At 40.8% G+C, this 16,262-nt stretch overlaps 2 protein-coding genes across 2 annotated transcripts; both read right to left on the bottom strand.

Moving 5' to 3' along the window:
- Positions 1-2,857: 2,857 nt before the first annotated feature.
- LOC105731088 (olfactory receptor 2T27) lies at positions 2,858-3,811 on the bottom strand. The gene is given in 1 exon segment (XM_012472664.2): positions 2,858-3,811. A coding segment is annotated over 1 exon segment (954 nt).
- A 10,460-nt stretch (positions 3,812-14,271) lies between these two features.
- On the bottom strand, positions 14,272-15,228 carry LOC105731082 (olfactory receptor 2T1). Its single transcript, XM_012472659.3, has one exon. The coding sequence runs from the start codon at positions 15,226-15,228 to the stop codon at positions 14,272-14,274; it is 957 nt and encodes a 318-aa protein (XP_012328082.3).
- Positions 15,229-16,262: the final 1,034 nt, after the last annotated feature.

Here is a 16,262-nt window from a genome sequence, read left to right as displayed (position 1 = left end):
AAAGGAGAGGGTGGAGAAACAGTCAACTGGGCATTCATCTCGTGCCCTGTGGATCTGGATTTTTACATGAGGTAAGGTGAACAGAGTAGAGGAAGCAGTCAAATACACATTTGTTTCCAGTGAGTGGAGGGCCGACCCCCTGTCTGTCCAGTACCTGTGAAGATAAGCCATTAATTTACATTGTCAGCATGACATTCGACAGGATGGTTTCAGGGTAAAAATTTCTGGGGCTGCAAGGAATTTCCTTGTGAGCAACTGCGAGGGAGGGCCAACAGGGAGCACGTAACCCTCCGTCTTTGTAGCTGTCCATTTGGGAACAACATGGAAGCAGCTTTGCATGACCAAGTTCCCAAGTGTGACTTTGACTTTTGGCTTAGAAGGTTTGGCTCCCATGAGTTTGACTTTCCTTCTACACTTTCTACCACCTTCTCCTATTTTCACGTAAGTGGTTCTTGCCACTTGCAGAGGTTAAGTGTTTTCCAGAATTATTTGTCTCGTGCATAGTACAGAAGAATATTGAATTCAATAGGACTAAGGGAGACATGAGAAACAGAAGAGAAAAAAGAAGAAATGAGTGAAGGAAAGGATGCAATGGGCAGGGAAGAAAGGAAAGGAGAAAAGTGAGAGGACAAAACTAGTATATTTTCTAAAAAATTTTCACAAGAGTATATTAAGATATTTAAACAATGGGAACATTGAACTTCCTAACATGTTTATTTTATTTCTCTAATGGGGAAAAGAAAGAAGGAGGTGGTCTTGTTTGGGAAGCAGAACAACTCTGGTAATAATAATCATTAATAGTAATGATAATAACAAATCATCATTGAGTGCTTTTCATGCATGGTCAGTTAATGGGAACATGACTTACATGATTTCTAGTCTTCACAAATTCATTAGACACACGTCTTATACCTTACGCCCCTACATTACAGATAAACAGACAGAAAACCCTACACCTTTTCAGCCTTTAGAATGTTATCCAATAACTAATTCTTCCTAAAGAACATTTTATTTGTCATCCACAAATTAAAAAGTTCTCTAAATAGCTATCGGATTGATTGACTAGACCCTTCCCTCCAGAGTGATGTGTCTTCCTACAGAGCCATAAATGGGTTACAATCAATGTTGATCCTTTCAACCCTGGATTAGTCTCTTAGTGCCTGATTTGGCTACAGCCACAAGGGAGTTGATTTTGCTGTTAACAGCCACATAGTTTTCCTCAATGTGCTGTATAACTATAACTTATTTCGATAGCTATGTCATGAAAGTATTTGAGAAGTGCTGCTATATCAGTGAGTTGGGCTTCTATTATTATTATCAACAACTTTCCTGAGGAAAATGACAGACCTGTGAACAATGTATCGGTTGGCATTAGTTTCTAATTCATATGTCACGATATTTTGTCTAATGTTGAATTTAGTTATCTTGTAAGAATAGAAAAGAGTCTTAAATTATTTATATAAGATAGATATTTTGTGGCGTCTCAATCTTCCTTTTCTCTTCTCTTCCTTCCTGCCCTTTAACTCTTTTCTAGAAGTAATCCTTTTATATCAGTAGGTATAGGCATGGTTGCTACAAGCTCAGAGAGTAATTTCCACAGTTTGGAGCTTAGATTCTCAGTGTTTGTTTAATTTCAAATAATTCTGTCTGCCCATTCTGTTACTCCATTCCAAAGTGCCATTTGACATTTAGGGTGAATCTGTATTTGGCAAAACCCTGCTAGTTATTCTAATAAGACCTAAATTAAAATTTTAAATGTTCAATCTATATTTCTAAAGATTTTAGCCCTCTGCTCCTGTCTCTGAAAAACAGACTGTATTAGCCCATTTTCATACTGCTGTAATGAAATGCTTGAGACTGGGTAATTTATTTATAAAGACAAAGAGGTTAAATGGGTTCACAGCTCAACATGGCTGGGGAGGCCTCACAACCACGGTGGAGGGCGAAGGAGGAGCAGAGGCATGTCTTACACGGTGGGAGGAAAGAGGCGCGTGTCACGGAACTGCCCTTCGTAAAACCGTCAGAGCTTGTGAGACTCATTCACTGTCGTGAGAACAGCATGGGAAAAACACACCCCCATGATTCAATTACCTCCCACCAGGCCCCTCCCACCACACATGGGGATTATGGGAGCTACAATTCAAGATGATATTTGGGCACGGACACAGCCAAACATATCAGAGGCACATTCCAACAAGTTCTTAACTGAAGATTCTGGCTAGAAAGAAAGTTACATGCTGAGGTTGCTAAGATCTGCAGTAAGAATGAATCTTCTGTCTTTGACATTGTGTAGAAGGAGAAGAAAACATTTGTGGTAATTTTGCTGTCACACCTCAAACTGCAAAACTTAAGCCACGGTGTGATAAGTGCTTAGGTAAAAAGGAAAAGGCGTTACATTTATGGTAGAAGATGAGCAAATACGTGTGGTGATTGACAGCAATCAGGTTCTAAACTATGGTTTCAGGCTTCCACAGGGAGTCTTAGAACATAGCCTGTGAGGATAAGATGGTGACCACTATATTTGAAATACAAACGAAATGATACTTGATGAGTTGATTATTTACAATGGTCAATGGACAGAGTGTCTAAAGGGGAAAAGTCAGAAGTCATGGAAGTAGCTGAAGATGACCATTTCTTCTGTCATGACTGAACATAGCCAGAAACAGACTCCATGATGTTTCCATCATACCTTTCAAAAAACAATGAAATCTTCAAAATCTCACTAGCTTTCCAAATCCCATAAATGCCCCACAGTTGCTGGGGTGACTTGTTTCCAGACAGAGAATATTTAAATTCAAAGGCAATGATAAAGTCTTGTATCTTTCACTTCAAACCTCTAGCAGCATATGCAATTTCTTTAGAAAGTGGTCACCTTTCCTGAGGACACACATCTGCCCACAACCTTCTGTAGGACACCTGTGACATCCTTGTTCCTGAAGCTGTAAATGAGTGGGTTGAGCATTGGAGTGACGATAGTGTAGAAGGCAGACACAGCTTTGTCCTGCTCAGGGGTGTGGTAAGAGTGAGGCAGCACGTATGTGTACATGGCAGCTCCATAGAAGAGGCTGACAACTACCATGTGTGAGGAGCAGGTGGCCACAGCCTTTCGCCTCCCCTCTGCCTCACTCATCCTATAAACAGTAATGAGAATTTTTGTGTAAGAGGCTGAGATGACAGAGAAAGGGATGAGGAGCATCATGATACAGCAGACATACATGGCTGTCTCATAGGCTGATGTGTCCACGCAGGAGAGCTTCAGAAGGGCAGGGACCTCGCAGAAGAAATGGTTGATCTCCCGAGAAGCACAGAAGGGGAACTGCATGGTGACCGGGGTGAGCAAGAAGCCATCGATAGACCCTCCCAGCCAGGCTGCCACCACGATCAGCCAGCAGATCTTGCGGCTCATGAGGACGGGATAGCGCAGAGGGTTGCAGATGGCTACGTAGCGATCATAGGACATGAATCCTAGGAGGAAGAACTCAGCCCCTGCTAAGGTCAAGTAGAGGAAGTGTTGGGCAGTGCATCCTGCAAAGGAAATGGCTCACTGGCTCATCATCTGGTCAACCAGCATTTTGGGCACAATGGTGGAAATGTACAGGATGTCCATAAGGGAGAGCTGGCTGAGCAGGAAGTACATGGGGGTGTGGAGGCGGGAGTCCGTGTGGATGAGAACGATCATGACCATGTTGCTGGCTACGGAGGTCACGAAGACCAGGAGAATGAGGGCAAAGAGAAGCCAGGGGAAACGGGTGTTGCTGAACAAACCCAAGAGGATAAAGTCACCATACGTGGAATAATTGCCCCACTCCATAGCTCTGTAGGGCACACAGAAGAGAGAGACAGATATGATGCATAAAGTTGGAAGGTGTCTGATTTGCCTGAAACATTATGATGCAGTCATGAACAAACCAAGGTGAAGCCATCTTATTTCTTGAAGCCCAACTTAATTTCCTGAGGGAACTGCCTGAGCAGGATTGTACTACATCTCATTACATCATCACTGTTCACTCCAGGGTATTCTTCACTTGCTAACTACTATTTGTTAACTTAGAGTTCACGATGGAATAATTTTATGTCTTTGTTCATGAACGTTTATTCGTATCTCTCTTTCAAGTACGACCTTACATTGGGGAGGATGCACATAAGCCAGAGAAGAATGGAACCAGCTCGAGTGAATAGGAATAGGGTGGTGGGTAAGGAAAGGAGGATTGTCCCGTCCTAGACTGCTCTCGCTATACTAGGCTCTAGTTCTCATACTTAGAATCCAGGCTGAAAATCACCGATCAAGCATATACATTTTGCCTATGGAAGAATAACTGAATTGGTTTGACCTAATTTACACCATTCTTGACACATTCATACATTGTAAAATTTGAGTGCTCAATTTATATGTATTAGGGGTTGAATATTTGAAAATAATGAGTCTATGTTAAATAAAAAGAGCTCTGAGTTCTGAGAACTAATTTAAGAATTCATAGGAAGAAAAATCTAGGGAGAAAATAATATTTAGGGTCACGTGGTGTTTGCTTTTCTCATTGCAACAAAAATTATAAACATACAACTCATTAACAAGTGAAATGGGAGCATAAATTTTTAAGAAAGAATGAAAAGATAAACTAATTTAAATAATATTAGAGATAGTGTATCCCAAAAAAGGAATTTTTCTCTTAAATATGAAGTTACATTATGCAAAGATATCCATGTCAGTTAAACAATATTTTGCCACATCTAGGAACACTCATGGGCTATTCGGATAGTTTCTCTCTGCGTCATATAGATCTGCATTATCCAATATGGTAGCCATGAGTCTTATGAAGCTGTGGATCCCCTGAAACATGACATGACTGCTCTAAATTAAGATGTGCTGCCAGTATAAATTACATTGAGAATTCAAAAAAATTAAAAATATATGCAATACATCTCCTTAAAACATTTTATATTTATTACATGATAAAATCATAGTATTTCAGATATATGTTTGGCTAATATAGATTAAAATTAGTTTCACCTATTATTTGTTATATTTTCAATGTGGCTACTAGAAAGTTTAAAATTATCTCTGTGGCTCCCCTAGGATTTCTATTAGAAAGCACTGGTCTAGAATTATCCCTTTTCTAGAATATAACAGTTCCAAGTATCTTCCTGCAAACAAGTCCTCCAAAATTAAACACACCCCAAATTAGACCAAGCAAAAAAATTTAGGTGTGATACCAATTAGAAACAATAATGGCTTTACTTTTATATGCATTCACCTACAAGCAGTAGTAAGAACATATTCATAACAGTGTTTATTGATTCATAAATATAATTCACATTTCTGAAAAATTTTGTAGAATACTAGATCACTGCTTTATCCATTCTACAGGTAAAAAAAAAAAATGCGACTTAAAGAAACTTCCCCAGAGGAACCTGGTTCTTTTTAACCAGTGACAGTGTTATAATTGTTCTATGCTGTTTTCCAGTAGGATAAAGTAGACATCAATTCATTCATTCCACAAACATTTCCTGAGAGGCACGCTGAGTAAGCCAGAGTTTGACGTTCTGAAAGGACCTGAAAGAATGCGTAAGGCGTCAACTCTGTCTTTAAGAGCCAAGAATTGAGGCACGTGAAGAGCGTGTGTAGTATGTATGGCCACAGGTGCACTTTCGGAATGGTTTTAAGACCTCTGCAGTGCTGACTTCTCCTTATTTGGTGTGTGAGAAAAGAACAAGAAACTGGACGAAAGCTGCAGCCCAGTGGCTGGTACATGGGAATTCATACCAGGGCCCCGCTGTACATTTCACTACAACCATACCGTAATGGATGGATCAAAAACTATGAAAATTAAATTCTCAAATTTTTACTGATGAAACCGACAATACATCCTTATGCATTTTTCAGTTTTCTCATTCTTGAAGCATTACTAGCTTTATGCCGGAGCTTCCCACCAGCTGTTTTATGATGTATCCTTGTTCTATTAGTCTTTTTAAAGAAACTCACTGTGTTAAACCATTAGGGAAACACAGCAATTCACAGGATGGAGAGAGGGAAATGCTCACCCAGCCCTGCTTGTCAATAATTTAATAAGCGCAAGATCCTGGGAGGGCTATGCTCATTAAATTCAGAGAATGGTGGATAGCTACTGGAGGACAACCACAGAGACTGCTACTGGGAATATTAAAGCCAAGAGGGAAAAATCGGTCCTAGAATATCCTTACCAGGGCAGCTGTGTCCCAAACCCTGACCTTGAATCTTCCTGGCCCTAAAACTTGCTACTGAGACCCTGGAGATCTCCCCAGCTTTCTTCACAAAGGGAGATCTGAGTGGCTCCGTAACAACTCAGATTTCAAGGGCATCTTCCTCTCACTCTCAGTGTTGACTCATTGCCTATATTTTTAAAATTACATAGTAGTATAGCAACATTTAAGAACGCTTGGAAAATAAGAAAAAAGAAAGGAATCAAGTGGATTCCTCCATGCCCCCATGTAATAACTATTTTTATGTCTATGCATAATTTCAAACTTTAGGATGCTTCCAATTTTATATATACTTAATAATGTTTAATACGTTTTGTAAGGCCGATTGCCTCACTGGGAGCTCAGACGCACACCCCCCTCCTTTTTTCCAAAAGCTCAGACATGCTTGGGTTGTTCCCTTCTCCCTTTCTCGCACAGTCTGGCTTTCCCTTAAAGAACCCAGTATGCAAGCGGGGTCTTGTGATTCTAGCCAATAGCAGCCAAGTCTTTCTAGCCAATAGCAGCCACGTCCTGTATGCAAACAAAGGCTTGTAACCTTACCCAATAGTAGTCCTGCTCTCCCACAACCAATTGAGCTCTTCCACTCCCTATAAAACCCCACGTCTGAGAGGAGTCTGTGCGACTTCTCCGGCCCCTCCTGTCGGACCACAGAACCTCGCCCGGGAGCTGAATAAATTCCTTCGTATTGGATCTTCTTGTGTTGGCCTCAGTTTCTTCCTTTTAAACTTGGCAAGAACAAACCTTACACGTTTCACACGTGGTCTTTATACAGAACATTGCTATGACTGAATGATACGACACACGCTTTACTTAGTTGGTTTATATTCACATTGCTCCTAAGTTTGCTTATAGTATACACTATTCTGAGGTTAATTCTCTGGAATAGTCTGTGGAAAATGGTTTACTCTGCTTTAGAAGCCTATCCCCAAATTGTTAGATGCTTAACAATAATGCAGCTCATGTGGGGCAGCGCCATGCTCACCCCAGTGTGCAGCACGAGTAGCTAAACTTGCATTAATACGGATTTCTTTGGTTTCTAAGAAAATTGAACATATTATGCATAATTTTGTCTTTCTGTTACTTATTTTGATTTTTCATGACCTTTGCCCTTTTCTATATAGGGAATTTGTCAAAATTAGTATCTTCTTTCTATAGAATAAGGACATTTTAATTTAATTTTTAAAATATTTAATATTTAATAATATTCTTATGTACCATTTATTGCAGTTATTTTGCCCAAAAAATTACTTGTAATTGTAACTTTATTTGATATTTAGGCCAAAAAGTTTTTATTTATCTGTCTGTATGCTGAGTTTATTTTTGAAAAATAATTTTTCATCCAGGTATGTGATTAATATACAATTTACTTTAATTAAGTTACTATATTTTTTTAAATGTGTGATATTATTATGCATTTAAAATCTTTGGTCTAGACATTGAAAATTAGGCAGCTATTGGTTTCTTTATAAGGCCAAGCATATGATAAATTTGTGCTTTAAGATCATGACAGTAAGTTCTATCTAATTGTAGTTCTTCAAATAAGCAAGAGTTCAAGTAGGAACGATGAGTCAGAATGACCTCGCTGACGTTCCACCACTTCTCCTTGTGGATGTGGACACCTTTCATCATGGGGAAAATCAGTTTTCACCCATGTTTCATGTATAAATTCCGGTATAAACAATGGGTACTAAAAAATAATTGAGTGCTAAGTTAGCCTTAAGTAAAATTGTAATAGCAGGGACAATCAGCTTTTGAAATCTCACCCTTGGCTGTCCATGTGTTTTCTCTTCAGTAACAGCAGATCCAGCAGCAGGTGGCCAGTTTTCTTCTACTTTTTCATTTTTGATGTTGTCATTCTTCTGTCAGACTCTGCTCTGCATCAAATTTGACACAATTCTTGGTGACCATCTAATCAGACAATGTTTGAGAGTGCTAAACGCTGAGCTACACAGGAGACGAGGGCAACAGGCATAAAAAGGGAGTATCTTGAGAAAACAGGGCTAGATGGTGACCCTGAGTATAAGACATTTAATTCTCCGTATAATCAAATTCATTATGTTTCTTCCCCAGCAGTATTTTCACATGAATTCTCACTTCTAATTGTGGAAGGAAAGACATTTTCTAAAGTAAAATCACTTGAGGAATCTTTAGAATGGTAGCGAAGTTTTGATTAAAGCAAAGGGATTGTCTTGAAGCAGACCAAGGGCATAATCAATAATCACCTTCTCAGTCTCAAGACAAATTGACCTGAGTTCTTCCCCTGTCTATTCCTACCCTTGAAACTTCTTTATTTTTGGCATTTGTTATGTAGTATTCTAAACATTAAACAAGGTTTTTAATCAAAAAGCTGGTTTTATATTCTATCTTCATCAATGATAGGCAAGATAGATGTCTGGCAAGTCACTCACATATTCCGTTCTGTCAGCCTCTGGGAATTTCTAAGTATTAAATAAGAAAGTATGGTGAAATGGTTTCTTGGAGCAGGATATGGAGGATTTTCCTCACTAAACCATCTTTAGAGATATGTATGAAGTATCTAAGAAGGTGGAATACTACAAAAAAATTAGATAAACTCTTCTCTTTATAAATATTTTAAAATTGTATAAGTGAATATACTGTTGCAATAATAAAAAACTTTGTAGGAATCATTACACAGACACAAATCTGTATAGAATTTTCCTGAGTAATCTGCTACATTCAGATGTACACAAAAGATAACTGAGTCCTTCATAACAACTGAGAGAAGAAATGGGATCAAAAGATATAAAATTTATATGATAGCACTGTCCACAAATATCTATAGTTTAAACACTGAGACATATCAACTTCAACAATCTCTAATATTTCTCCGGCTTGAACCACTTTCCGGTAAATCCAGAATCTATTTAAAGCATCCTGTGATTGATCAGCATAAAGACTGCAAAGTTACTTAACTTACACAATATCTTCCCCAAATATGGTTATCTGACTATTTAGAGAAAAATCTTACAGAACTAAAGGAGTAAATGCAATTGTTCCACCTTTGTTTTTATCTATTAAGTGTGAGGCACAAATAGAAAGTAAGGGGCACAAATCAGAGCTTCCAAACTGAAGGTCTTCTATATTCTACATAAACTTCTTTTTTCTGGACTGAAGCAAACAGATGAGAGAAGAGTGCAGCAGGGAGTGGTTATGGATTTAAAGAATGAGAAGGTACAGTGGATCAGGCATGGAATTACATCTTGTTGGCATAAGGATAAGGATCAGTCCCTAACTAATATGAGACTTTTAAAAATAGCCAATGATAGGTGAGTAGCTTGGAGATCTAGAAATAGATCAGCCTGAATCTGTAAATGCTAATGATGATAATGTAAGTTGACAGCAGCTACATTGTGCAGGCTGCTAAAAAGACAGAGATCAAGTGACTTAAATAGGAGAGCTTGCATCGTGGTGATGGCTAGGACTCCCATTCAGAAGACAAACTGACATCAGAATATGTCTCTGGGGTCTTTGTCCCTAGCATGCAATTACATAATTCATGTAAATGTCACAAGCTCCTTCACTTTGCTTTTTTCTTAATTAAGAAAAAAGTAACCTCTCAATTTGCAAGAATTAAAATAATTAAACACCCAGATAAATCAGGTTTTGGGCAGCTGCAACTGAAATTAAATTAATTGCTTTTTCTCTTTTACTTCATTCATGACATTGTTTTAAAAGTTTATCTCCTTTTTTACATTTCCAATTTTTAGGCATTTCTCTCTTGAAATAGTAAAGAAAAATCCAAACTTTCTAAGGAAGTTTTGTCTTGCAAAAGATACTACATTTGGGGTCATACCCTGTCACTCAAGTGTTAACTTAGTATGTAATCATCCTGCGTTTCTTGTAACTTGTAATGCATTATAAGAACACTTTCGGCATTGCAAAGAATTTAAAATGTATACTGAAATTAGTAAAAGGGATAAGAGAAGCAGATCTTTGTGTTACTTCAAAAATAATAAGACCCATTTTCCTTACTTCCAATATTCTCACAAGGCCCGCACTCCCTTCCTGGGGAAACGTCTTAGACCCTGTGGTCCTGCTGTGCCGCAGTCTACCCCGGCATTACCTTGGCTCTTTATCACGTAACTCATATTTAACTGAAAGGTGTTTAAATTAGTGGCAGTTGGAACTCAGGTTTTCTAAGACAGAAGCCTATGCAATTTGGAGAGTCTTCCTTAAGAAAAAGACTACAAATCATGATTACACAGGTATAACAATAAATATTCTCTTAGGTAAGAAAATAAATTCCAACAAATTACACACTTAAAAAGCTGACAAATACCACAAAGAAATACATAAGTGTTTCCAGTAGGCATTGCCTTGTTTAGTAGAGGCTCTTGCCAGTGGCGCCATCCCTGTGGCATGTTTCTGACTGGACTTTCAGGATTTCCTAATTGTCCTGTGACATGTAGGTAGCACATGTAATATCTCCATGGCACTTTTATTGTGGGCACCTGCAGACTTACCATGTGGAAGCCATGGCTTACCATCTGGGCTCTCTGCAGTAGCCAGAGACATATATTAGGCCTTTTGAGCCACTGCTGGATGTATGAAGCAGGCTTCTGAGGCAACACGGGCACCAGGCTCAGGCTAGTCTTCCAAAACAATTTTGCCTTCTCAGGCCTTGGGACTGCAAAGGGAAGGATGGCGTGGAAGAGCTCTGAAATGCCTTTGAGACACTGTTCCCTTTGTTTTAACTATCAGCACCTGGCTCCTTTTTATCCACGCTAATCTCTAGCAAAGGGTCCCTTGGCTGTACCTCTGCTTTCCTCTCCTGAAAACGCTAATTCTTTACCACATAGGGCTGCAAATTTTCCAAAAATTTACACTCTGTTTCCCCTTTTCCTAGCAGTAAACCTTATGCAATTAGAAGTGGCTACATAGCAGCACAAGACCTTTGATGCTTAGAAATTTCTTCCACCAGATATGGTAGTCCATTACTCTTCCATTCAGCCTCCCATAAAGCCCTAGGCCACAGACATCATGGGCCCAGGTCTCTGCAGCTGTGTAACCGGGTTGAGCTTTGCTCCAGTTCCCAGATAAAAACGCCTCATTTCCTTCTGAGAACGCGTCAGAATGGCCTCTACTTGCTATATTTCTAGGAGCATGTTGGCCAGAACCACTTAAACAATCCCTAAAAAGTTGCAAACTTTCTCTTGTCTTTATATTTTCTCCTTAGCTTCACAGTAATCATCCTTAATGCACCCTTCAGGCTCCTACAGTTTTCCTAGCCCTTCCTCCAAACTCTTCCAAATTCAGCCCAGTACCCAGTTCCAAGTCACGTCCATATTTTCAAGTATCTTTATTGAAACACCCCACAAAGAGGCTTATTTTGACTGTGGTTCTGAAGGCTGAGAAGTGTGAGAAACATGGTGCCAGCATCTGTTTGAATTCTGATGCAGAGCAAATGCTGGTTCAAAACGTGGTGGAGAAGGTCCAAGGGGGAGCAAGACCTGAAGGATGTGCTGGCTTTGTAACAAGCCACTCTCCCATAAATGAACCACTTCCCCCAAGAGGTACTTCAGTCTTGCCAGAGTGAGGACTCACTCCCTAACACAAGAACAGCACCAAGCCATTCGTGAAGGATCCGCCTCCACGAACCAAACGTCTCCCACTAGGCCTGACCTCCCAACATCACCATATTGGGGATGAAATTTCAACGTGGGGACAAATAAACCACATTCGAACTATAACACATCTATTAAGAATTCACTCAAAAATGGACCTGCAGGGGTGCACGACACGGGTATGTTTCGCTCTAGTCACAGCGGCTGCACACAGCATGGTGCATACGTGTGTTCTGTTGCGCGTGGCTGCACGCGGCACAGTGGATACGTGTGTTTTAGTTTTGTTCACTGTCTTTTCCCCACTGGAATGTAAACTTCTTGAGTGCTTTGTTTGTTGTAGTCAAAGCTCTGAAGCATAAAGAATGAATGAGGAAGCTGCATCTGAAGAATACAGTGTTCTATCACTTACATTTCTTGAAATCCTGCCGTCTGGTTCACTAATTAAAACTGTTATCCTGCAGAATTTTCCTACTTCCCTGAAACTCACTGTTCTGCTTCTTTTGTTATGAAGTTGTTAAAGGTTGATGAACCCAGCAAGGCACATACATTTCTAAGTTTTAGACAGAGATTGATGAATGTGATTATGATTATGACTGTGATAATGCTTCTATGATGATAATCCCGCACGGTGAATTATAATTTTGATAAAGTCGCCCTTTTGATGATGAGTGAACTCTATATAAGTGGACACTAACCATGGATTGGCACACACTTTCTGTCCTCAATTCCTGGATCAATACAGAACGTGAATATTAACTACGACCTAATGCTATTTCTAACCTTGATGATCTCACGAGATGTTTGAAAAGCATTTTGCTGCCCTCCTAACCCATCCTCCTCCTGTATGTTTCTCCAGTGTTTTAGAACCCCCTTCCCCTCAGACACACAGTGCTCTCATGATGTCTTTTCTGGGCAATGTCCTTTGCTTCCGTCCACTGATTTTAAGTAGCTGATGAATAGTTTTCACTAATGTGTTGTAAACAAACAAAAGATAATACTATACTTTTACTGAAAGTAATTAGCACCCAAGTGTAGTGAATACATTACTACCTGTTTAAGGAGACGATGTTCAATGACTCTTTCTACCAGCTTGCAAATGGAAAAACATTTTAGTGCTTATGGAACCCTCTCGCATTGATTTAGAATACATGTGAACATGGCAGGAGAAAGAGAGCATGTAAGAAAAAAAGAGGAGAGAAAGAAAAGAGATCAAAAGGACATGCTTTTTACATTAATTTATTTTTCTCTGCCCAGACGAACGCTCTTTGAGGAAGAAAGCACGCTGACACTGTGTTGGTCTCTGCTTCCATAACACACAACAATCAACACAGAAGGTGTCTCGGACCAGATGAGTGGGTTTTTTTTGACACACACAAAGCAAACAATCACTTCTGCAGGGGACGCCATTGGATGCCCTCCAAATCAACTTCATTCTGCCACCATCTACAGTCAAATGCTCTACCCCAAGCCATACTCCCGTGACCATCCGCCACACTCTGTCTGAGACAGTGTCAGTTCCCACAGAGGGAGGCTCAATCCCATGATACTGCCTTCCATTTCCATTGCCAATCACAAGCCCCAAATTGTCCTGTGCTTTTGACCAACTGATTATAAATTGGGGATCCCACAGCCCTTCCTTGGGTTCAGTTAATCAGCTACAGAGGCTCACAGAACTCAAGGAAACACATACTTATGTTTACCATTGATTATAAATGAAGTTATGAAGGATACATATAAACAGCCAGATGAAAGAACACACAGGGTGAGGTCTGGAAGAGCACAAGAGCGTCTGTCTCTGTGGAGCTGCAGCACATCACCCTCCAGGCATGTGGGTGGGTTCTTATTCACCACACTGTACGCCTTCATGAGTTTAGCTGTCCAGAAGTTTTCCATAGCTTCTCCTTTTATGGAGACTCGATTGAATAGTCATGATTGAAACATGGACAAAGGTATAGAAATATGATTGAACACAAAGAGTATGACTTAATATTGATAGACTGAGTGGGGACAGCCATGAAGCCCTGTCTGATCAGATTCTTCTTGGCCTTTCTCCTCCTCCAGGGCATGAGAAGAGGACCTCTTTTGAAACAGAGGTCTTATGACCTCCCGTCAGACAAGGTAGTCAGATAGTTTTTTATGGCCAAAAGTGGGGAAAGATTGGATTATACTTTTAGTTACTAAGGCTTGCTTTGGGGAGAAAAAGAAGCAGGTGAAAAGAGGGAAGGAGAAGGTCACAGGGAGAGATTCAGTTTTTTGAGAACTGATTCTGAAGCCTAAAGCACCACAACGTTGTAACATGACTATGGAGCCATGAAGCAGAAACCCTGGACCAAAAAGCGATGTTGTTATAATGTCACTCCCTCCCTTTTTGCTTCATCTTTCAATGAAAGCATAGTCACGGTGACCACAGAACCTCCCGTTTGCCATATGCATGGGAAGGAGCTGACTGTCAAAAGACACTTCCTGGCACCCTTTGAGGACCCTTGAACCTCCCCAGTGCCCTCTTCAGAGCTCCGGTCACGTCCTTGTTTCTGAGGCTGTAGATAAGGGGGTTCAGCATGGGCGTGAGAATGGTGTAAAACACAGAGAGGACTTTGTCCTGGGCTGGTGTGTGGTAAGAGTGTGGCAGCATGTAGATGTACATGGCAGCCCCGTAGAACAAAGACACCACAGTCACGTGGGAGGAACAAGTGGCGAATGCCTTCTTCCTGCCCTCCACCGAGCTCATGCGGTGAACCGTGGTCAGGATTCGGGCATAGGAAGCGAGGACTACAGAGAAAGGAATCAGCAGCATCAAAACACAGCACACATACATCACTGTCTCGTAGAGGGCTGTGTCTGCACATGCCAGCTTCAGGACTGCCGGCGCCTCACAGAAGAAATGGTTAATCTCCCGGGAATTGCAGAAGGGAAAGCTCATGGTGATGGGGGTTAGGAGAAAGCCATCCAAAGAGCCCCCAAACCAAGAACCTGCTATAATCATCCAACAGACCCGGCGGCTCATGAGGACAGGGTATCTCAGAGGGTTGCAGATGGCCACGTAGCGGTCATAGGCCATGAGGCCCAGAAGGAAGAACTCAGCTCCCACGAGGGTCAGGTAGAGGAAGTGCTGAGCTGTGCACCCGACAAAGGAAATGGTCTTTTGATCCAGCAGGTAATCCACCAGCATCTTAGGCACGATGGTGGAAATGTACATCATGTCAATCAAGGAAAGGTGGCTGAGGAGGAAGTACATGGGAGTATGAAGGTGCAAATCCGTTTGGATCAGGAAGATCATAACCCCGTTGGCCATCAGCGCAGTGAAGAAGATGACAGAGATGATGGCAAAAAGAAGACCTGAGGTTTCCTTTCTGTTGAACAGCCCCATGAAAGTGAAGTCTGTAGAGGATGCGTTATACCCTTCCATTGATCCTACAGTGGTGCTGATAGAAGGCAGCTTCTTCCAGATAAGATGATAGCATTCCCAGGGCATTAAAATAACAACATATTAATTAATTGTTAGGCAGCAAACTTTTAAAAGTGGGAAGAAAACATTTAAAAAATAGCAGTCTTGGCATATTGGGACTGACCTCTAGCATTTAATCTATTCCAGAAGGTTTTTAAATAAAATCAATTAAAATTATTAATCAATAATTGCTTAAATACATTGGAGAAGATGATACCAACAGATGATAGCGTATTACAGTGATATATGTAACAATGCCTACGTGTGCTTAGGATGCTACACAGCAGTTAAACTGACCACGGCCTGGTGTGTGTGTGTGTCACGGTCTGGTGTGTGTGTGTGTGTCACAGCCTGGTGTGTGTGTGTGTCACAGCCTGCTGTGTTTGTGTGCCACAGTCTGGTGTGTGTGTGTGTGTCATGGCCTGGTGTGTGTGTGTGTCTGTCACGGCCTGGTGTGTGTGTGTCACGGCCTGGTGTGTGTGTGTCACAGCCTGTTGTGTGTGTGTGTGTCACGGCCTGGTGTGTGTGTGTGTCTGTCACGGCCTGGTGTGTGTGTGTGTGTCACGGCCTGGTGTGTGTGTGTGTCACAGCCTGGTGTGTGTGTGCGTGTGTGTGTCACGGCCTGGTGTGTGTGTGTGCATGTGTGTGTCACGGCCTGGTGTGTGTGTGTGTCTGTCTGTCTATACTACCTTAGATGCTTTTCAATCTGTATTATTATTTAAAGGATCTTCGTATGGTCAGCATCACCACCACCTTCAAAACCTCTTTGGTGCTGGTTGTGAGTAGCTCATGTCTTCTATTTAGCCACAAGTATGGGTTAGGGTCACCGTTTGGGTCAAAAGTCACTGTCTACATTATGAGAGTATACTTGGTGTCCATTTATCCACTTTCCAGACAAATTATAAGGGATGAAATAAAAAGGGCAACAGAAACTCTATGAAAACTACTCTTGCAAATTTAGACATAAAAATTATTCTCAATACGAGTCATTCAGT

The sequence above is a fragment of the Aotus nancymaae genome, unplaced genomic scaffold (assembly GCF_030222135.1).
Source record: "Aotus nancymaae isolate 86718 unplaced genomic scaffold, 86718_ANA_hifiasm-v0.15.2.pri h1tg000032l_1, whole genome shotgun sequence".
NCBI lineage: Eukaryota > Metazoa > Chordata > Mammalia > Primates > Aotidae > Aotus > Aotus nancymaae.
This window is presented reverse-complemented; position numbering and strand designations above follow the sequence as displayed.

Bases quoted from the DNA above. Each gene is read 5' to 3' on its own strand.
- LOC105731082 (XM_012472659.3), bottom strand. From the start codon at position 15,228: ATGGAAGGGTATAACGCATCCTCTACAGACTTCACTTTCATGGGGCTG.